This window comes from Bos javanicus, chromosome 3 (genome assembly GCF_032452875.1).
Source record: "Bos javanicus breed banteng chromosome 3, ARS-OSU_banteng_1.0, whole genome shotgun sequence".
Classification (NCBI taxonomy): domain Eukaryota; kingdom Metazoa; phylum Chordata; class Mammalia; order Artiodactyla; family Bovidae; genus Bos; species Bos javanicus.
Window position 1 is genome coordinate 112,689,166 of NC_083870.1, and position 22,397 is coordinate 112,711,562.

The 22,397-nt window shown below is 46.6% G+C and overlaps 1 protein-coding gene across 1 annotated transcript in view; it reads left to right on the top strand.

The window, feature by feature from the left end:
• EFHD1 (EF-hand domain family member D1) overlaps positions 1-16,459 on the top strand; it is a 44,474-nt gene extending 28,015 nt beyond the window's left edge. Inside the window, exons 3-4 of the mRNA XM_061412628.1 lie at positions 5,897-6,031; positions 15,190-16,459. Of these exons, the coding sequence (XP_061268612.1) occupies positions 5,897-6,031; positions 15,190-15,324 (270 nt within the window). The 3' untranslated portion in view covers positions 15,325-16,459. The remainder of the gene's footprint in view (positions 1-5,896; positions 6,032-15,189) is intronic.
• The last annotated feature ends 5,938 nt before the right edge of the window (positions 16,460-22,397 follow it).

A 22,397-nucleotide genomic window follows, 5' to 3' on the forward strand; every position in this document is an offset into this window, starting at 1 on the left:
CATGCACCCCTCTCTGTTTCCAAGATGCTCTGTTTCCAAGATGTTAGCTTTTGGTTAGCTGCTGGTTTGGCCATTTCGATCTGAGGCTTGGACATTTCCAGAGGGTTTCGTTGTGGGTACTCAACCCACCTACAGGTCTTCAGGGGTGTTCACGTTCAGTCCTTTGTCAATTCAGAGCCCCACTGTGGCCCCATCTCTAGGAGCCGTGCCCAGAGGTACAGATTTGGAAGTGTGGATGCGTTTGCAAAACAGTACTCCACAGCCCATCCCCCTGCTCTTGGGATTTCACTCTGCTGGTGTCCACCCATATTGTAAGCCACCAGTGGGCTGATGCTGAGTTTGTGTAATGAAAAGAGGTGTACATCCCAACCTCCATCTGCCACACAGAGCTGCATAACTGGAACACATTATTTCTGAGCCTCAGTTTTTATGTCCTTAAAATAGGGCTGTTAAAAGCCTTTGCTCGGGACTGTTTTGAGGACAAAGTTCTCTTTCTATGCCTCTATCAGTTAGAATGCTTGACTGCTAGTGATGGAAAGAGAATGCTAACTAATTTAAACAAGGAAAGAGCAAGTGACTCTTGGTTCACATACCTAGGAGATGAAGTGAAAGTGTTTTAGACACAAGTAATCAGTAATTTTCTCTTGCTGTACCTTGACTGTGCTTTTTTCTACATCCTTTCTTTCCAAATAGGCTGTTGTCCCTGGTGCCTGCCATGATGGTTGCTGGCAGCTCCAGGCTACATTGCCCCAGGGGATAGAGGGCTACTTCATCCCAGAATCCATAGCAGTCTCAGAAGAAGGCTTCTGATTGGCCCTCATAGGGGTACATGCCCACCTCCTGGACCAATCATTGCATCCAGGATACTATGATTGGTTAGATCCAGGTCATGTGCCACAGGGCATCATAAAACAGCTCCACCACCATCATCACATGTGGCAGGAGCTGCCAGCTAGACAAAATGTCTCATTTCTATAGTGCCTTCCTGAATGACACTTAGTGGGTGCTTGGTGAGTTTATATTCCCTTTCTTTCTTTTTTTTTTTTTGGATTAACTTGACTGAAGTAAGTTACATCTAAAGAAAAGCCCTTTGATACAGAAAATATGTCTCTATTAAGCACCAGTTTGCTACTTTCCCCCAACGTTCAAGGGAATTGATCTTTCTTTTAAACCATTTCTTTTCCAATTATGAAAATAATATGTGCACATTTGGGGTATTTAACAAAATGGCACACGTGGAGCCTTTAAAAACGATGATCTAGCACAGTGTTTGATGACCAGAAGACAAATGTCGACAGTGTGAGAAGCAGGAACAAAAGCTTATTTCCAAACCGTGTGTAAAAGATAATTGTCTGCGTTTATAGTTTGTGTACATGTACAGACATGTGGAAGAAGTCACAGGATGCACTGGAGTTAGCAGTTCTGTCTCCGTAGCTCTAGGGATCTAGAATCGGATTCCAGGCACTACCCACCTCAGTCTCCTTTGGAGGCAGACAGAGAGGCCTTAATATCTTCCTCCCTTTTTCTTAAAAGTCCTTACTAATTCCATTACATCTGTCTCAAAGCAGAATTGCTCCAAGACCAGACATGTGGTGGTTTCGTGCAAAGGCTGGATAAGGGGTTTACTACATTACCTGTCATCCTGGGGACTGGGGGGCTTCCCAGGTGGTTCAGTGGTAAAGAATCCACCTGCCAGTGCAGGAGACCCAGGAAGGAAGAGTCCCCTGGAGGAGGAAATGGCAACCCACTCCGGTATTCTTGCCGGGAAAATCCCATGGACTGGGGAGCCTGGCAGGTTACAGTCCACAGGGTCTCAAAGAGTCAGGCACAAGTGAGCACGCACACGCATGCACGCATAAGCACGCTGGAAACTGTAGGTCTTCTTTTCTCCTCCCACCCTACCCTCCCTGAGAGGGTCCCTGGCAGCCCTGGCTGTCCTGGGTTGCACCCCTGTCTGTTTATGGTTGATTGGACTGTGGGTGGACCCGTGGCCAGATTAGGTCAATTGGATTCTGTATCTGGGAATTTGGGCCTGGTATTTGGCACACTGGCTCTGCAGGTGGCTGTTCCTGCAAGGATAATTCAGTGTGGAGTGGCCATTCTCTACCATGTGGTCCAGACACAAGAGCGTGAGAGAGAATGTGGCCTCCAGTCTTGAACACATTGGCTCTCCCCATTCCGATCTTCATCCAGACCACTGTATTTTGCCCTTGGCTTTTGAGATATCCTATTTGTATAATGAATACTTCCTTTTTGCTTAAGCCAACAAGTGTGTTTCTGTCACTCGCCACCTAAAAGCTCTAACTAATGTGGGCAAGTGTTTGTATCACCAGTCAGAGCCACAGAATTTAAAATTCCCTTAAATTCATCACAAGCATTTGCTAGCTCATGTCTGAAACTGCTTTTTAGCTTTGTGAGTTCTCTGTTTCTTTGTTTTCTGCTTCTCCTTCCCTCCCCCCTCTTTGCTCAGAGTCACAGCTAGGACACTTTCCAATTCTCTACAACATACCAGTCTTTGTGGACTATAAATAGGAAGACAAACAAGGCTGGGCAGTTGGAGAAATTGTCATTCAGGGGTTGGTGATTGTGATACATGTTCTATGGAAGGCTGGAGAGTTTCGAGTTGAGCTGAATCTTTTTTCTTTAACTGGCTGGGGCAGGGATATGACAGAGCTGCTGGTGGTTACCTGTGCACTGGCAGAGTTGAGAGTGAGCACTCGTGGGCGGGATCCACTCGGGAAAGGACTGTTGAGGATTACTTTAAGCCCTTTTGTTGGTGGTGGTGTTTAGTCACTCAGTCGTGTCTGACTCTTTGCGATCCCATGGACTTTAGCCCACCAAGTTCCTCTGTCCATGGGACTTTTCAAGCAAGAATATTGGAGTGGGTTGCCATTTCTTCCTCCAGAGGATCTTCGCAAACCCTTCTGTAAACACCTACATTGTCATCTCTGCTGCAGAGTAAGAAAAATGAATTTTAGACAAGAGACTCCCCTGCCCCAGGTCACTAGGATTGGTGCTAGGCTGGGGGAGGTGCTCTGTCTTTCCTAAGCTCCGGAGGGGCAACCTGTTTTGTGTCCTCCTTATGAAGAATTGGAGAGGAGGGTGGCTTCGGCTAAGTGCTTTAAGGACACATAGGGGACCGAGGGATGGTTGGGTATTTTACTCTTTCCCTCTGTCTGAGGCTCACGTGTGCAGGGCTCTTCAGTCTCTTCTGTGAGAGCCCGCTCACCACCATCCCCCAGCCCCCTTGTCCCCCATCCTTTTCCTGGGGGAACCTCTCCTCGTTCAACAGGCTTGAGTTCCAAGTCTTCTTTGGAGCCAGTGTTCTGGCTGTGAGAGTCTGCTGCAAACTGAGTCTTTGCCGGCCTCTAGTGAGAGAGTTTGAAGCTGCAGGTGGGTGACCGTGGCATTTCTATCGAGCCAAGCTGACCCCGGTGACAGCCTCCTCCGTGAAGCTGAAAGTCCTGCAACATGTTGCTTCACCAGTTGCTTTGTTTTTGGCGAAGTCCACAGCGGAGTTAGGACCCTCGAAGCAAGAATGACAAAGAAGGACTTGTTGGCAAGGCGTTTTGGGGGTGGTGATGATGGGAGCTCGGACTTTCACTTAATGAAACACGCTTCCCTCTAGGCATTAAGAGACACTCAAGCTGGAATTTGGAAAAAGTGCATTGAGCTTGTCTTACCTCCCACTCTGCTTTAGAAAATGTTCTTTCCTCTTGGGGAAGACAATCTTTAGAGGAAAATTGAAATTTCCCTTTAGGCATACATATTTTGTGTGTGTGTGTGTGCTCAGATGCTAAGTCTTGTCTAACTCTTTGCAACCCCATGGACTGTAGCCCACCAGGCTCCTCTGTCTGTGGATTCCTCCAGGCAAGAATACTGGAGTGGGTTACCATTTCCTCCTCCAGGGCATCTTTCCCAATCCAGGGATCGAGCCCACGTCTCCTGCCTTGGGAGGGGGTTCTTTACCACTGAGCCACCTGAGAAGATCTATTCTTCTTAGATGGATAAATTATGCAAGTGGTATAGAAGCTGTTTGACAAATTCACAAAAAATTTTAAAGAAGAGAAGTAAAAAAGCCATAAAACTGCCTTGGGGGTGATGGAAGGACATGCAAGGGGTGAGATAGAGCAAGCACTGCTCTTTCAGGTTGACTTACTTGTTTATTTAAAAATGTATCCTCCAGAGTATTGTATGTATTGTATTCTCTTAGTACAGACTGACTTGAAAGACAAATTCATTCAGGTCACATTTTGATCTTCAGGAAGATGATGGATTATTCAGTAAGTAGTGTGGGGATTACTAACTAACCATGTGGAAGAAAATAAGTTAATGATCAACTTCACATGACAGATCAGAATAAATTTCAGAGATTAAATATTTACATGTTTTTTTTTAAAGAGTCCTAAAAGCTGTAGACAAAAACACAGGTTTTTGATTGTTTCTGTAACCTTGGTGGCAAGGAAGGATTTTCTAAGCATAACACTGGTGAGAGAAAAGCAAAGATTGATAGCTTTTGAAAAACATTTCCACCATAAACAAAGCTGAAAGGCAAGTGACAGAGCTAAATTAGAAAACACCGAGGAAGGCAAATAGTTTAACGCCAAAATGGGACACAAATGGGAAATAGAAATGGTTTCTTAAAATGTCAGAAATATTAAGTTATTTAGTTTTAAAAGTAGTACCTACCAATCTACTGGACTGTTTCTTTCATGGCTGTTAAGTAGGATGTGGCCAATTTTTTGCTTTTATGCATATTGCTTCTTCTTAAACCATTTTATGTAATGTTTTTATGTGATATAACATTTATGTGCATGTTTTAAGGGATGGATTCCAAGCAGTGGAATTAATGATTAGAAGGGTGAAAACATTTTATTTTTGGTAAATATTTCCAAAACGCCCTCCAAAAATTTTGATTCAGGTTACACTCTCATCAACATGAGGGTGCCCCTTCCCCTACATCCCTGTGGGAAGATGGGCCTTTTAAAAAAAAAAAAAATTATGTATTTGTTCGTTTATTGGCTGCAGTGCGTCTTCATTGCTGCACATGGGTTTCTCTAATTGCAGCCAGCGGGGGCCCCTCTCTGTTGCTGTGCGCAGGCCTCTCATTGCCGTGGCTTCTTTTGTTGCGAAACACGGGCTCTAGGGTGAGCAGGCTTCAGTAGTTGTAACCTCAGGGCTCTTAGAGCACAAATTCAGTACTTGTGGTACCTGGGCTTAGTTGTTCCTCGGCACGTGGCATCTTCCCAGACCAGGATCGAGCCGGTGTCCCTTGCATCGCAAGGCGGAGGCTCAACCACCGGACCACCAGGGAAGCCCCTTGTTTTGTTTTTTTGACTGTGTCTCGAGGCATATGGGAGAGGGCCATGGCACCCCACTCCAGTACTCTTGCCTGGAAAATCCCATGGATGGAGGAGCCTGGTAGGCTGCAGTCCATGGGGTCGCTAAGAGTTGGACACGACTGAGCGACTTCACTTTTACTTTTCACTTCCTGCATTGGAGAAAGAAATGGCAACCCACTCCAGTGTTCTTGCCTGGAGAATCCCAGGGACAGGGAAGCCTGGTGGGCTGCCGTCTGTGGGGTCACACAGAGTCGGACACGACTGAAGTGACTTAGCACCAGCCGCAGGGAGGCATATGGGATCTCAGTTTCCCCTACCAGGGATCAAAGCCACATCTCCTGCAGTGGAAGCACGGAGTCTTAACCACTGGACTTCCAGGGAATTTCCCCATGTTTTCAGTGTTGACAGTGTGATAAGGGAAAAAATAGCTTGTCATGTGGACATGTATACACCCTTTGTAATAGGCGTGGCTATAATGACTGTAGCTCGGGTCAGAGGGGCCTGTAAATCTCTCGGTGACGTTGACTTTGACCCTTACCAACCTCCCCCTGCAGTTCCTGCTTATATTCCACAAGGCCGCCGCGGGAGAACTGCAGGAGGACAGCGGGCTGATGGCACTGGCGAAGCTTTCTGAGATCGATGTTGCCCTGGAGGGCGTCAAAGGTGCCAAGGACTTCTTTGAAGCCAAGGTAGGTGCCTCCTTTCTGCGCGGCACAGTCCCTCTGTCCCTGCTCCCTGCCCAGCGAGCTCCCAGCCAGCAACCAGCTCATCAGGACGAGGGAAACGGCGCTCACTTGAGCACGTGAGATGGTAAGGAAAGGAGAGTGTGTGTCTGTGTGCCATCTGAAAATTAAAAACAAAATGGGAAAATGGCCAAATGGCAAATGCTTTGGATCCTGGTTTCAGATTTTTTTTCTTTTTTAAATTTTTGACTGTGCTGGGTCTCCATCACTTCTCGGGCTTTTCTCTAGTTGTGGTGTGCAGGTTCTCGCTGCAGTGGCTTCTCTTGTGAGGAGCACGGGCTCTAGGCACTTGGGTTTTAGGAGCTGCAGCATGTGGGCTCACTAGTTGTGGCTCCCAGGTTTTCTAAAGCACAGGCTCAATAGTTGTGGTGCATGAGCTTAATTGCTCGGTAGCATGTGGAATCTTCCCAGACCAGGGATCGAACCTGTGTCTCCTGCATCGACAGGCGGATTCTTTACCACTGAGCCATCAGGGAGGCTCCTGATATCAGATTCAAACAGGCTTGCTGGTGCAATGATCCCAAACGACTCTGGAGTCAGACTTTCCTAGAGAATTCCTCTCTACCCCAAACCACATGAGTTACTTGAAGGGCTACATCTGTGTTTGCATCTTAGACACCTGTGTGTAAACAAGGACAAACGGGGCCCGAGAAGGCTGCCCTGTTGGCTTGCCCTGGATCAGAATTGTTATGTGCAGTGTTGACGATGCCAGGGAGCCGGGAAGGATTCTGCAGCATGTGGTCTTGGAGCCTTCTGGGTGCTTCTGCTCATTCACGAGTTCATACGGTCATTGAACGTTTCTGGAGATTTTGTCTCAGTCTGGGTGCTGTCATTTCCCTCCCCCCAGAGCACACTGGCAGAAAGATCAGGAAAACACTCCAAATGTCCCTCTGCAATTGCGGGTGGGGGGTGGGGTGGGGTGGGGGTGGGGCTGGGGAGACGGGTGGGGGGGTGCAGTGGATAAGACCACCTGGTTCACATTCTGCCTCCTCTACTTACCTGCCACCCATCGGTGCCTCAGTTTCCTCATCTGTACCATGGAGTTGATAATGAGATCACCACGAGGATGACATGCTTTCTTTCGTCTGAAGCGTTTAGCAAGTGCCTGGCTCACGGAGCGCACCCCGAACATGATATGAGCTGCTGGGACTCCTGGCAGCTCCAGCCAGGAGCAGCCCCTTGTGCTGGTTGTTTAATCTTCCTGATCCAGGGACTGAACGCACATCTCCTGCCCTGGCACGCAGATTGTTTACCACTGAGCCACCACGGAAGCCCCCCCCTCCTGCCTTATCCCAGGAGTTTCTTTGCCCAGAAACAGAGAGTCCTGGGTGACACAGCCCAGCCTGTTCAGGCCTCAAAGCAGCGTGTGCTCTCCACAGCTCAGTGATGCTTCGTGGAGACAGGAGTCCAGCATCTTTCTGCCAGGCAGACCCTTATCCATCGCGCCACCAGGGAAGTCCCTGCCTCGAGGATTTTATCCTTCAGAGGCCCTCGTGCCAATGCACATAGATGTATAGACAAAGCTTTTCATACAGTGAGGTTGGTAATAGAGGAGAACTGAACGTAACGGAAATGTCTGTGACGCGGGAATCGAGTCCGCTGTGGTTCACGCACACATTTGCATATGCTACAGCCCTTGAAGAATGAGATACAGCTGCGTTTACATTTGCTTATTGTTCAGTTGCTCAGTCGTGTCCGACTCTGCGACCCCATGGACTGCAGCACACCAGGCCTCCCTGTCCGTCACCAGCTCCCGGAGTTGGCTCAAACTCATATCCATTGAGTCGGTGATGCCATCCAACCATCTTGTCCTCTGTCATCTCCTTATATGTGGACAGATGTCCAAAATGAATTAGGCAAAACAGTATGCTTGAAAGCCAATTTTGTGAAATAGTAAATACAACCTGGACAGTTTTATACCAAAGTATTAGTAATAGTGATGTCAGAGGGACTGACTTTTTAAAATAATTTTGTGAGGCTTTATAATGTGTGTGCATTATTTTTACAACCAGGAGAAAAGATGAAAAGAATAACAATAAATTTTTTTGAACTTGTTCTGTTTATACGTCTGCCTCCTCACCCACAGACTCAAAGGCAGAGTAGGTGTGTTACCTGTGTAATTACAGTGCCTGGCTAATAATGGCCCTCAAGAAGTGTTGGCATGAATGACAAATGGAGGAAATCATAGCCCGAATTTGGGAGAGGGCCATAAAGGAGCTGACATTCGCGACAGATGTTAAGAGATGAATGGGGATTCACCTTGTAATCAGGGAGGAGAAGGCGTTCCTGCCGTGGGAACTGTGAGAGCAAAGGCTCTGAGGCATGGGGTGGGGAGGGGCAGGGAGGGCTTGGAGGCTGGCCCCTGTCTGTACTGGACGCAGCTGGACAGGAAGCTCTAAGTTCCCCTGAGGGTCAGGCTTTCCCCAGCCTGTGGATCACCAGAATTATCTGCTGACCGGCTTCCCAGGCCTCACCCAACTCTCCCTGGGCTCTGCGGGAGGATTCAGTGCGTGGCCAGTCTTGGACAGCAGGGCCTTGCTCTGATCAGCCTTGGGTACAACGGGGACACGCTTGCCTGGGGAGAGACTGGACTTAGGGAGGCTCCGTAGACGCCTGGAGAAGAACTGTAGGTCCAACGAGGAGTGTGACAGTGGGCTGGGGAGGAGGTGGGATGAATCCCAACCCCCCTAGAGCTCTCAGTGTTGGGACTTCCCTGGTGGGCCTGTGGTTAAGACTCGGTTAAGTCCGAGGTGACTTCAGGCAAGGGAAAGACCTGCCCCTTTATCTGAAGGGCACACTGTTGTTTGGTACTAGTTTCTGCTCAGTCCTATTGGACAGAACTTGGCCACACCCCATTAAATGGGAGGCTACAGAATGCCTTTGTTTTCTTTCCTGGGGATCCATGTGCCCAGCTGCAATTCTGATGCTAAGGAAGATAGGCATACTAGATACTGTAGTCATGGAATAATCTCTTCCATGCTTGTCCATTCCTGAACTGACTCCTGGCAAGGGCTGGAATATTGTTACTCTGATTGGCTTCTCTCCTTGAGCCCAGGGGTGAGGCCAGTCTCCCCTAGGCCCTTGGGCCATGTGCTAGGGAAGCATCATAGACAGAAAGGGAGGGAGGATGGATGTTTCATGGACAACTAGCCACACAGACCACAGGCGCTATCTTCACGGGATACAAACTGACACCTGAGAACTAGCGGGAATTGACCAAGGGCAGAACGTCATGGTGACTAGAGTGGGAAAGGAAATAATCAGAGATACAAGGAAACTCTGGAGAAATGCTAATATGGAGGACAAGAGCGATTTGAAGAAGAGATTGAATCAGATGAGGTTGGGGCAGAGGTGTTGGGTCCAGCAAATGGGTCAGTGGAGAATTCTGAGAGATGAGGTTCACTATGGAGGGAGGGCAGATTGTAACAGGGTAAGGGGTGGGTGGCAGTTGGGGGGAAAGAGCCTTGATAGCTGACTTTCTTGTCGAAGGTTGGCAGAGGAGGCCTATACAAAGTGGGGATGGTAGCTTAGGATCAGGAAAGAAACTGTTTTTGTTTTTTTTAGCCTAGGGAAGATAGATGTCGGCATGTTTCTAGGTCACAAGGAAGTGATCCAGGGAGAAGAAAACGTAAAGAATGGAGTGACTGATGGACAAGTACTCAGAGATCATAGAATCAAGAGGAGAGGTGGACTTTTATAGTGGAGGAGAAGGACCCCAAGTAAAGTAATTGCACAGGTCCCCAACTTTCCTCTGACCTGGCCAGGAATGGGTAGGTGGGTGATTAGCAAACATGTGAGTGTTGATGGTGACCCTCTGCTGACCGCTTCAGATTCAGGTCGTATCAGGTCATACAAGCTTTCTGCAGGTAGGTGTTATTATCCCACTTTGCAGATGAGGAGACTGATGCTTAGACAGTGGTTTGTTGATCGATATTTAACAACTGGCTCTCTGGACAAAGAGTGTGTGTGTGTGTATACACATACACACACACATATTTATATGGGCTTCCCTGATAGCTCAGTCGGTAAAGAATCCGCCTGCAATTCAGGAGACCTCAGTTCTATCCCTGGGTTGGGAATATCTGCTGGAGAAGGAATAGGCTACCCACTCCAGTATTCTTGGGCTTCCCTTGTGGCTCAGCTGGTAAAGAATCTGCCTGCAATGTGGGAGACCTGGGTTCACTCCCTGAGTTGGGAATCCCTGGAGAAGGGAACTTATATAAGTTCTTATATATAAGAAGGCATATATATGCCTAAGTTTATTATACATTTTGCTGATAAAAAGGATACATAGCATGCAATGTACAAATAATAAATATACACTATTTTTATTGTAGATTTCATATAGTCTATTTTTTTTAAATGGTGATGGTTTAGCTGCTAAGTCATGTCCTAGTCTTGCGACCCCATGGACTGGGAACCTACAAGGCTTCTCTGTCCATGGGATTCTCCAGCCAAGAATACTGGAGTGGGTTGCCATTTCCTTCTCCAGGGGATCTTCCCAACCCAGGAATCAAACCCAAGTCTCCTGTATTGCAGGCAGATTCTTCACTGACTGAGCTACAAGGGAAGCCAGAAGAGCAAAGTATTTTAAAAATACTTGTTTTTATTTATTGTGTTGTACCAGGTCTTCATTGTGGCATGCAAACTCTTAGTTGCAGAATGTGGAATCTAGTTCCCTGACCAGGGATTGAACTCCGAGCATTGGGAGCTCGGAGACTTAGTCACTGGGCTATCAGGGAAGCCCCCTTATAGGCTATCTATTCTTAAAGAATAACTCCTTGATTTTTGCTGGACCCTTGTGTCTGTAGGCAGTCTACGATTGCAACTGACAAAGGAATGTAGTTCCAAGCTGCATGTTTTTAGTATTTTGTTTAATTTATAAGAAAAACGTGAAAAGACATGTGTCAGAACTTCATTCATTCCTCAATGACGTGAGCAACATCCTTGCTGAGTTCGATAGTAGTTTTTAAATATTGAAAGAACAGCCTTTCCATTTTGGAGCCATTTATAATGTGAAAACTACAGACACTACACATGTTTACCTTTAATCTGCATTTTTGACATTTTACCATCACTTTCTTAAGAAAAGATTGTCTAGACAGTCACTGAAAGAACAATCAAACCCTTGTTTGTAGCATTGTTCTTCCAAGGTGTGAGTACCCCTCCTGGGATTGCTTTTAAAGCAACCCACAGGATGCCTTTGAACATGGAGTTGGGACAATTCATGGTACCAGGTCATCATACACGATTTCCACCTTAGAGATGTGACAGACGCAGATAACCTTGAGGACACAGATAGTAGCAAACGAAGCACAGTCACCAGAAAATGGTGACTTTTAAGTATGTGTTACCTTTGCTTGTAATATAATTTTATTGTGAAAGTATATAAATCTAATTTTTAACAGTGGCTATTTTTAGCAACCAGCTCATAAAATTCCTGGAAATCAAACAACTGGCTTGCAAGCAGGTAGCAGCTAGTGCGCCTCTGGTCCCAGAGATGTTCAATGACGTGCCCAGGGTCTGCTTCCTGTCCACCCGGAGCACAGGGAAAAGGGGAGGGATGAAGCGGGTGGGAGAGGAGTCCAGAGTGGACAGCCCGCATTCCTCTGTGTTGTCTAAACGAGGGAGGAGGGGGGTGGCAGGGTCCCTGAGGACTGCAGCCATCCGGTTGACCACTGTGGGGATGCTGGGAGGAGGGCAGAGCCTCAGTGAAGGACCAGCCCAAACTGGAAATCCTCACCCCCAGTGGGTCCTGGTGAGACTTCTAAGAAAAACACATTCTCAGCCTGCAAGCAGGAGCAAAGTCCTTGATCCAAGGGTGGGACTTGGTAGAGTTGAGGGGCAGAGGTGAAGCGTGTCCGGCAGAAGTGCAGGTCCTGGCAGTCGGAAGTTATGTGACAGTTGCTGTTGTGAAGATTGTTCAGGCATCTGTTCTGGGTTAGAAAGTGGATAAAGGCGAGGCCAGCACATTAGGAAATAGGAGCTTGAACCCAGGTTGTAGGATTCTACAACCATTAGGGATACTTGGGGGAGGGGCTGGGTAGATGACAGTAAACTCCAACTTGGACATCTTGCCAAGATCAAGAAAGAGCAGTCTCTGAGGACTCTGACATAGGGAGCCAGGGGTTAGAACTGCTGGGTCAGAGCAGGGCCCCAAGGGCCTGAGAAATACCTGATGGGGGAGTTTGGAAAACATAATTTCCTTGACCCTATCCCTAGGGATTCGGATTCGGAAAGAGTAAAAACATAATACGTACTGCCTACTGATAACTTCATTGGTATCTTGTCTTCAGAAATGGACCCTTGTGAAGTACAGGGAGGATTTGAAAAGGATATTATAATTTTTCATTGAAATATGAGACTCAGCATTGGGCTACCATAGATGTGGTTTTCCCCGGTGGCACAGCAGTAAAGAATCTGCCTGCCAATGAAGGAGATTCGGATTCGATCCCTGGGTCGGGAAGATCCCCTGGAGAAAGAAATGGCAACTCACTCCAGTATTCTTGCCTGGGAAATTCAATGGATAGAAGAGCTTGGTGGGGCAACAGTCCGTGGGGTTGCAAAGAATTGGACATGACTTAGCAACTAAACAACCACAGCGAGGGATGTAATTAGATGAAAATCAGAATGGACTAAATAAAAAGCGTTGTAGGGAATGGTAAATCTTAGCTGCAGCACTGCAGAGAAGTGAATGAGTGGACCAGGGGATAGACTGATGAGACAGCGAGACAAGGAAGCTAGTGACAGAGAAATCAAGCAGATGATGCCCATAGGTAGAGATAATGAGAGATGATGATGCATCAATTCAAAACCATTGGAAGCTCCATAAAGAAACTCATAGATACAGAAAACAGATTTGGTAACCAGAGGGGAAGGAAGTTGGGGGACAGATGGGAAAAATGGATGGAGAGAGTCAACTACAGGGTGATGGATGGTAATGAGACACATGGTGGTGATCACTTTGTAGGGTATTCAGATGTGGAACTGTAATGCTGTATACCTGAAACTTACATAAAAGGCTATATCACATTCATTCTCTAAAGCCATTATGAATCTGATTACAAAATCAGATGAAAATAACACCAAACAATTTATATATCCATCTAATAAGTATCACTGTAAGAATCCTAAAACATTAAGAAATGGAATACAATTAAAATATTTGAAATTTATGTTAAGATGGCAGGGATAATTTTGTAAATATATTCATATCATAGGTAGGTTAAATTAGAAAAATGTGACCATTGCAAGTAGATGTCTCAAAGACATTTGGTGAAGTTTAGTACACATTCATAATCACACATTTGAAAATAAGAAAATATGCTTCCTCGACCTAAGAAAAAATTTACTTTCTTTATAAATATTAAGGCATTCTATAAGGCAGTGATATCAACTAATGTAGCACAGGCGCAGGAGTAAACAAGCCAGTTAGTGGGATGGGGCAGAAAATAATAAAAGCAGGTCTCCTTCATGTGGGAACTGAGTATATGGAAAAGATAATTTTCAAATCAGCGGGGAAATAATGGACTCTTCAGTAACAGGTGTGGAGACAATTGGCTATCCACTTAGGAAAATGAAGTAAAGCCCTCCATTAGGCTCCCTCACTAAAATAAATTGCAGGGGCCTTAAAGAGCCAAGGGGGAAAATGAAAACATAAAAGTATGAGAAGAAATTACAGGAAAATGGGTTTAGAACCTGGGTGGAATAGAAGAACTTCTTAAACATGATATGGAATACAAACTTGGAAAGGAAATAAGTGAACTTTTTGATGACATCAACATTTAAATGTTTATATGACCCAAGATACTTTGAAGTAAAAAGACAAAAGACTGGAGGAAATTAACTGAAAAATATATACCTAAATTATGTAAAGAATTGCAAATTAAAGGAAAAATAAACACTAGCTGAATAGAAAAATGGGCAAAGAATATAAATGGATAATTTATCAAGAAAAGAAAGAAAGTGAAGTCGCTCAGTCGTGTCTGACTCTTTGTGACCCCATGGACTATAGCCTACGAGGCTCCTCCATCCATGGAATTTTCCAGGCAAGAGTACTGGAGTGGGTTGCCATTTCCTTCTCCAGTTTATCGAAGAAGAAATAAAAGATGGTGCCAATTTTTCTTCCACATCAGATTGGCAAACGGGAAAAAGGTTAATGATAAGTGTTGGTAAGGTTATGGGGAAATGAGCCTTGCATTTCATGATGGTGGGGTGAAAATTGGAGCAGCTCTTTGGAGGGTGATCTAGCAGTTTTTATTAAAAATAGTGTACACCTAAAGATGGGGTTTCCCTGGTGGCTCAGGGGTAAAGAATCTGCCTGCCAATGCAGGAGATAGGTGTTTTATCCCTGGGTCAGGAAGATCTCCTGGAGAAGGAAATGGCAACCCATTCCAGTGTTCTTGGCTGGAAATCCCGTGGACAAAGGAGCCTGGTGGGCTACAGTCCATGGAGTTACAAAGAGTCGGACACAACTTAGTGACCAAACGACACCTAGAAATATCCCTTTGCCGCAGGCAGATTGATGCAGTCCCAGTCAAAATGCCCACAGGGAGCTCATTTTGTTCTTGACTTCCCCTAGAACTAAAGAATGTCATTGTGAAATTAAAGGTGCAAAGTAAGTAGAAGAGGGCATGGATATGAACAGTATCCTGGGACTTCCTTGGTAGTCCAGTGGCGAACACTCCATGCTCCCAATGCAGGGGGCCCAGGTTTGAACCCAGGTCAGGGAACTAGATCCCACATGCTGCAGCTAAAGACCCAGTACAGCCAAATAAATAAATATATTTAAAAAAAAGTATCCTGAAAAAGAAGCTAAAAAAAAAAAAAGAAAAAGAAGCTCAGGTGGAATAGGCAACCCCAGCAGATTGGAAGGAGCATCTGTAACACAGAAGCAAGTAAAATGATGATATCCTCGCTGTTAGAAAGCAAACATGGGAAGACCAAGGGCAGGGAGCACTGGATCAGGGGTCCTGCCTCCAGCGGGGCTGGGGTCCCAGGCCCTGTGGCTGGAGAACACCGAGTTCTGTTTGGTGGGCTGCTCCCTCTCCAGGCGTCTCTTTCGTCTCTCACTCTGTTGACCCGCCCTGACTGTTTCTTTACAGGTCCAAGCCTTGTCCTGTGCCAGTAAGTTTGAAGCGGAGCTAAAAGCAGAGCAAGATGAGCGGAAGCGGGAGGAAGAGAAGAGGAAGGTCCGCCAAGCAGCCTTCCGGGAACTCAAGGCCGCTTTCAGTGCTTAGTGGGGCTGACCCTGACCTCTGACCACAGCTGTGCCTCACAGATGCTCCGGGGAGAGCTGGCCAGACACCCTCACCCCTGCTGACCCTTTGCCCCAGCCAACCTCCACACCCACCACAGTGCACACCCCTTGGCCTCGTGGGGTGGCAGGGGCAGCTCTCAGCCCCATTTGGGAACCCCTCCCAGAAGGTCCCGCTGCCCGCCTCAGGTCTGTCTCCTGCACCCTTCTCTGTAGCCAGAACGTGCCTCTACTTGGCAGCCTGTGCCTGTTCCTGTCTCTTTTCCCCTCCACATCAGAGAGTGGTCTGCTGTGTTAATTCGTGCAGATTCTTCTTTCCTTGGTCCTCAGAGGAGAGAGTCGTGGGAGGCCAGTGATGTTAACAACATCCACTTCCTTGGGCCATCCTTTTCTGTGTCTCTCCTCTCTTTCTCATCCAGCTTCCTTGTTCTCGTTCTTCGCCTGATCCTGCCAGATGCGCCTGCATCTTCTGTCCTTTGGTGATGGTGAGGTTTAAGACAGGCCAGGCTGGACCACAGTCTGGTCCCTCTCCAACAGCGGGCCACAGCATGCTGCTGAGGTGACAGAAAAGAATGAAGAGATGGGAGATTCTGGTCTTCCCCATCACCTTTCTCTTATCCTTAGCATTTCCACTTAGGCCCCTCCCTTTTCCTTCCCCTTTGCACTTCTCAGCCTTTTCCCCCTTCTCCTAAATACTGTGCTGCTTAACCGTAAGAATGAGAGAATGATTATAAATAATTTTAATGAATAGAACAATTCTTATTAACTCTGACTCGATGCAAATTATATTACAGTAGACCCTTGCCATCACCGACTAACAAATCCAGAGTCTTTCAGAATCTGAAAAGCTATGACCATTTTCACCATCTAGCCAGTTTCCAACATCTGCTCTAAGGTGTTCAAAGTGAAGCTGTTCTTCAGCACAAATTTGTACATGTTATGAGTTCTTGGGATTGCTCCCAGATATCAGGGGTTTGTTGTACATGATAAAATAATTTCTAACGTCATATTTATTTCTTCCCTTTTTTAACTGCTGTCTTTACAATGAATAAAACATCTGCATTTTTACCTTACAGCTATTCTTTTTAAATAAATGGTGCAAGTGGGCTTAGCCGTCACATCAGCGTGCTTCTTGTCTTCTTTGAATTGGAGGAGAGAGGAGGATGTTTTCTGTGCGGGCCGCTTCCAGCCCAGGCTCCTGTTTGACACTGAGTCCCTGAAGTAGAGTTAGAAGTGGTCCCTGTGGGACTTTGCTGGTGGTTCAGAAGGAAAGAATCCTCCTGCCAAATGCAGGAGACATGGGTTCGATCCCTGATCCAGGAGGGAGCTAAGCTCCCTGGAGCATCTAAGCTCCTGCGCCACAACTACCGAGCGTATGCTTAGAGCCCAGGAGCCACAGCCCGAGAGTCTGTGCTCTGCAACAAGAGAAGCCACTGCAGCGAGAATCCCACGCACCCCAGCTAGAGAGGAGCTCCCCGCTCACTGCCACGAGAGAAAAGCCTGTGCGGCAACGAAGACCCAGCACAACCAAAAATAAATAAATTTAAAATCAATAAAGAAAAATTTTTTTTTTAAGTGAAGATTGGAAGTTTGGTTTTCCCTCCAGGGCATTCTGAGTAGGAAGGTTGTCTGTCCACTGCGCTTCCCTTTCGTATCATGAGGATTCTTTAAGCTGCAGATGAAATCTGTAGCTTAATTTCTCTTGCTTCCTAGACCTCCTGAAACTCTGATGAGGGCCAGTGACCCCTTGATCCCATGTATAATTCCACGGTATATAGTAGACCTAAATATGGTAAGGACCCCTGGCCTAAAAGAACACCCTTGGCTCCCCAGGGAGGACAATTTCTGTTTCTACACAAATCCAAGACCTACAATTCTATGCCATCATTTTTCCATGGAAGGTCACCCCACCACCTCCCTGCTGGAAGAAGTGGACATGGAAAAGGAAATGGAGAAAAAGGAATGGAAAGACTCTTGCCATATAATCCAGAAATCATGCTTCTTGGTATTTATCCAAATGAGCTAAGATCTTTTTGTCCACACAAAAAGCTGCACATGAATGTTTATAGCAGCTTTATTCATAGTTCAAAACTTAGAAGCAACCAAAGTGTTCTTCAGCAGGTGAATCATTAAACTGTGGTTGATCCATACAATGGGGTATTAATTCAGTGGTGAAAAATATTATTCAGTGTTAAAAAGAAATGAGTTACCAAATCACAAAATGACATGGAGGAAACTTAAGTGCATATAGCTGAGTAAAGGAAGCCAATATGGAAAGGTTACATTGTGTATGGTTCCAGTTATGTGAAATTCTAGAAAAGGCAAACTTAGGAAGACAGTGAAAAGATTAGGGTTATCAGGGTTGGGGCGGGCAAGGAGGGATGAATAGGGGATTTTTAGAGCAGTGAAACTTACTCTGCATGTTGCTATTGTCGTAGTTGCTAAATCATGTCCTACTCTTTTGCAACCCCATGAATTGTAGATGGCCAGGCTCCTCTGTCCATGGGATTTTTCAGGAAAGAATGCTGGTGCTGTGCTGTGTGCTTAGTCGCTCGGTCGTGTCCGACTCTTTGCGATCCCATGGACTGCAGCCCGCCAGGCTTCTCTGTCCAGGCAAGAATGCTGGAGTGGGTTGCTATTTCCTTCTCCAGGGAACCTTCATGACCCAGGGGTTGAACCTGTGTCTCTTGCTTTGGCAGGTGGGTTCTTTACTACTGAACCACCAGGAAAGCCCACATGATGCCACAGTGGTCATTATACATTTGTCAAAACCCACATAGAATATACAACAAAGAGTGGGACCTAACGTTACGGTGGACTTTATTTAATAATAGTGTGTTGACAGGAGCCCATCAGTTGTAACAAATGTACCACACTAACGCAAGATGTTAGTAACAGGCAGAAACGGAGTGGGAAGGAAAAGAGGGATATGTGAAACTCAACTTTCTGCCAATGTTTTCTGTAAACCTAAAACTGCTCCAAAAAATAAAGTCCACTGATAAAGCGAAGGAAAAAGAAGGAAGGAAGGAATGGAGGTAACAGTGTAAATACTTCAAACGCCCTTTTCCTTCCGTGGACCTCTAGGCCCATGTGAGAGCTAAGGCCTCTTGTTTGCAAATGATAGAAAAATGAACCACAAAAGGACTTATGAGGGAAACAAGGACGACCGTTGGGTTATGGGACTACAAAGACCAGGGACAGGGCTTCTCTGCCCCCTCTTGGTCATAAAGTCCTGTAAACAGTGTTCCCTTCATGCCTGCTGTCCACAGCTCCCCTCCTCAGCAACACGGTCATGGCCTTCACTGATTCATTCCTGGGAGTCAACTGTGGCCTCATAACTGGTTTCCCTGTCGTCATTTTGCCCTGAGTTAGAATCATCTTTCTAAACTGTAAAGTGTTTCTAGGCATCTTTCCTTCAGTTTTTGGCTCCCCGCCTTCAGGATCTGGCCCCTACTCACCCGTCTCGTCTCATATCTTGCCCCTCCTCCCCTCCAAATGGCACTCTCCTGGAACATGCAAGACCTAGTGATTCCTGGGAAGGGCCACTCATCCAGACCTTTTCAGTTCCCTCTGCCTGGTGCACCCTCCCTTCCCCAGCGAGTTCTCCCTGTCACTCAGCTCAGAGATGATCCTCAAGAAGCGTTTTGATGCTTCCAGGTACCCGGTCTCCAGAGTTCCCATTTCACCCTAAGTTTTTCTCCACTGTAATCCTTATAACATCGTGCAGTTTTCTTTTCTTCACTTCTCTTCCTCCTTGTTTTAAAGATTAATTTTTTTTTTGGAGTATTGTTGCTTTACAATGTTGCTAGTTTCTACTGGACAGCAAAGTGCATCAGCTACACCTGTAGGTATAACCCCTCTTTTTTTGGTTTCCTTCCATTTAGGTGACCACAGAGCACTGAGTAGAGCTCCCTGAGCAATACAGCAGGTTCTTGTTAATGTATCTATTTTATATGTAGTTTCAGTAGTGTATCTATGTCAATCCCAATCTCCCAGTCATCTCCTAACCTCCCAGTTCATCCCATCCCCCTCCTCCTTCCTCCTTCTTTGGACTTTTGAACACTTTGGACTTTTGAACTCTTTGGACTATGAACTCTTTGAAGGGCAGAAACTCTGCCTTACCCTTTGTTGCAAGCCTAACAGGTCGCTTGGCTTGTGAGAGCATGTCCCCCCCACCCCGCCCACCCCCCACAGGCACGTTTGTTTCACAAGGAAGTACCAGGTTCTTTGGAGCAGACAGATGGACAAGAGAGGGCCACTACCACTGACTCAGGGACCTTCTTGATGCCTGACATGGGAGCCTGGCCTGAGGGAACAGCTCTGAAAGTCAGGACAGCAGAGACTGTGCAGACATCTGTCTCACTGGAAGGTGACAAGTCTACTCCCCAGGGTTCTCCTTTGAGCCGTAGGGAACACCAGCAAACAAGTCAGCTCTGCCTCTACCCTGGAAACTGTGTGATGTAATAAGAGCTGCAATCAGATACTAATTAGGCTGGTACTGTATCCTCGCTGAGTCTCTGTTTCCTCATCTGTAAAATGGGAATGGTGGTTGTCTACCTGGAAGGTTCTATGTCTGGCATTTACTTAGTGCTCAGGACATATGGGTCCCGCTCCAGCTTCTAGCTCCCCCTGCTACAATTGTCTCCTCTTGAGCTCTGGGTCTTTAAGGTCACGTGCAGGAGATTCCAGGTTAGTTTGTATGTGCTCAGAAACTTAGTTGTATCTGACTCTTTGCAACCCCATGGACTGTAGCCCACCAGGCTCCTCTGTCCGCGGGATTTTTCAGGCAAGAATCCTGGAGGAAGATGCCATCTCCTCCTCCAGGAGATCTTCCCAATCCAGGATCGAATCCACATCCCTTATGTCTCCTGCCTGGAAGTGCTCAGTCCTGGCTGTTGCCTTGGCCCCAAGCAGTTACCCACTTACCCAGCTTCTCTATTTTCTGAAGTTCCCTTTCCCAAACAGCCTGGGGAGATTTCTGCCTATCTGCCTGCTCCCCTGCCACACCCCTGCAGCTGACACTTGCTGAGCCCTCCTGGCCGGATCGTGTGACTTGACAAGTGTGGCCTTGTCCCTGCTCAGATTTCTCCTTTCTGGCCCTGCTTGTACACCAGGCCAGATTCTGGCCACATCCCTGCCCGCTAGCCTAACTGGTAGGGTGGCCGTAGGGGACCAAACGTATAATTCCGCCCACTTAGGAAGGCACTGGGGAGGGGACATTATCTAGGATCTCTGCTCGTTTCCTCTCCTTTCCAAAACTGATCACTTTCGGCACTCTGCTACATGGTACTGGTGGGTGTACACACTGCTGCGGTCTTTTTGAAGGGCAATCTGATAGACTGCTAAAATTTAGAATTGAGAGGACTGCCATGGTGGTCCAATGGCTGACTCCACACTTCCATGGCAGGGGGCCTGGGTTCGATCCCTAGTCAGGGAACTAGATCCCACATGCTACAACTAAAGAACTGATGCTGCAGCTAAGATTTGATGCAGTCAAGTAAATTAATTAATTGAGTTGTATCTGTGTCGGTCATTAATTTCTGCTTTAACAAATCACCTATAACTTAGTGGCTGAAATCAATAATTAACATTTATTATGCTACACCCTTTCTGAGGGTCAGGAATTCAGAAGTGGTTTAGCTGGTTTATAGCTCAGGGTCTCTTATAAACAGTCAAAATGTCACTTGAGGCTGCAGCCATCTGAAGGCTTGACTGGGGCTGGAAGACCCATCCCTAAAGTGACTCACTCATGTGATTCACAGGTTGGTGCTGGCTGTTGGCCACAGGCCTGTGTTCTTGGCAAGTGGACTTCTCCGCTGGACGGTCAGAGTGTCCTCACAGCATGGCAGTTGGTCTCTCTCAAAGCAAGTGATACTAGAGGTGTAAGCCACCCACAATGTCTTTTAAGACCTCACTTTGGAAATCACACTCTGTCGTTCCCACAATATCCTACTGGTTACACAGTCCAGCTCAATTGGAAGGAAACACTGGGAGCCATCGTGAAGGCTTACTGCTACAGAATCAGTCTGGATTCTTAATTGCAAGCAACAGAATCTAAGCAGACTGATTTAAGCAGGAGGAGAATTTCCTGAAAAGACATTGAGAGGCTCACAGAATCACTAGCCGGTTTGGGGGATTAGGCTTAGGAAATAGGCAGGAAGCCAGGTGTCTGGGGACCACAGCCAAAAGAGCTCCATGGAGACAAGCCAGGCCTGGTGCCACTGCCCTGGGTGATAAGATCTTCGGGATGCCCTGCTTCTGCAGGTGCTTAGTCCAGATTCAGAGTCTAAAGGGGAACCCACGTGTTGGGGGTGGGAAGGGTTAGTATCTGGACCACCTGTCTTCTGTAAGGGGAGGTCTCCCACCAAGATTCTTATTTTCCCCAAACATGGAAAAGTATTTCAGATGCAGAACAGTTGTGAATGAAAGGCATGTGTCTGCTGCAGAGATTGTTGTTGTTCAGTCACTCAGTCATGTCTGACTGTTTGTGACCCCACATCTGTGGCACGCCAGGCCCCCCTGTCCTTCATCATCTCCCGGAGCTTGCTCAAACTCATGTCCATCGAGTCGGTGATGCCATACAACCATCTCATCCACTGTCAGCCCCTTCTCCTCCTGCCCTCAATCTTTACCAGCATCAGGGTCTCTTCTAATGAATCGGCTCTTCACATCATGTGGCTCAACTATTGAAACTTCAGCTTCAGCATCAGTCCTTCTAGTGAATATTCAGGATTGGTTTCCCTTAGGATTGATTGACTGGTTTGATCTGCTTGCAGTCCAAGGGACTCTCAAGAGTCTTCTCCAACACCACTGTTGAAAAGCATGAATTCTTTGGCGCTCAGCCTTCTTGATGGTCCAACCCTCACATATGTACATGACTACTGGAAAAACCATAGCTTTGACTAGACAGACCTTTGTCAGCAAAGTAATATCTGCTTCTTAATATGCTGTCCAGGTTGGTCATAGCTTTTCTTCCAAGGAGCAAGCGTCTTTTAATTTCATGGCTACAGTCACCATCTGCAGTGATTTTGGAGCCCAAGAAAATAAAGTCTGTTG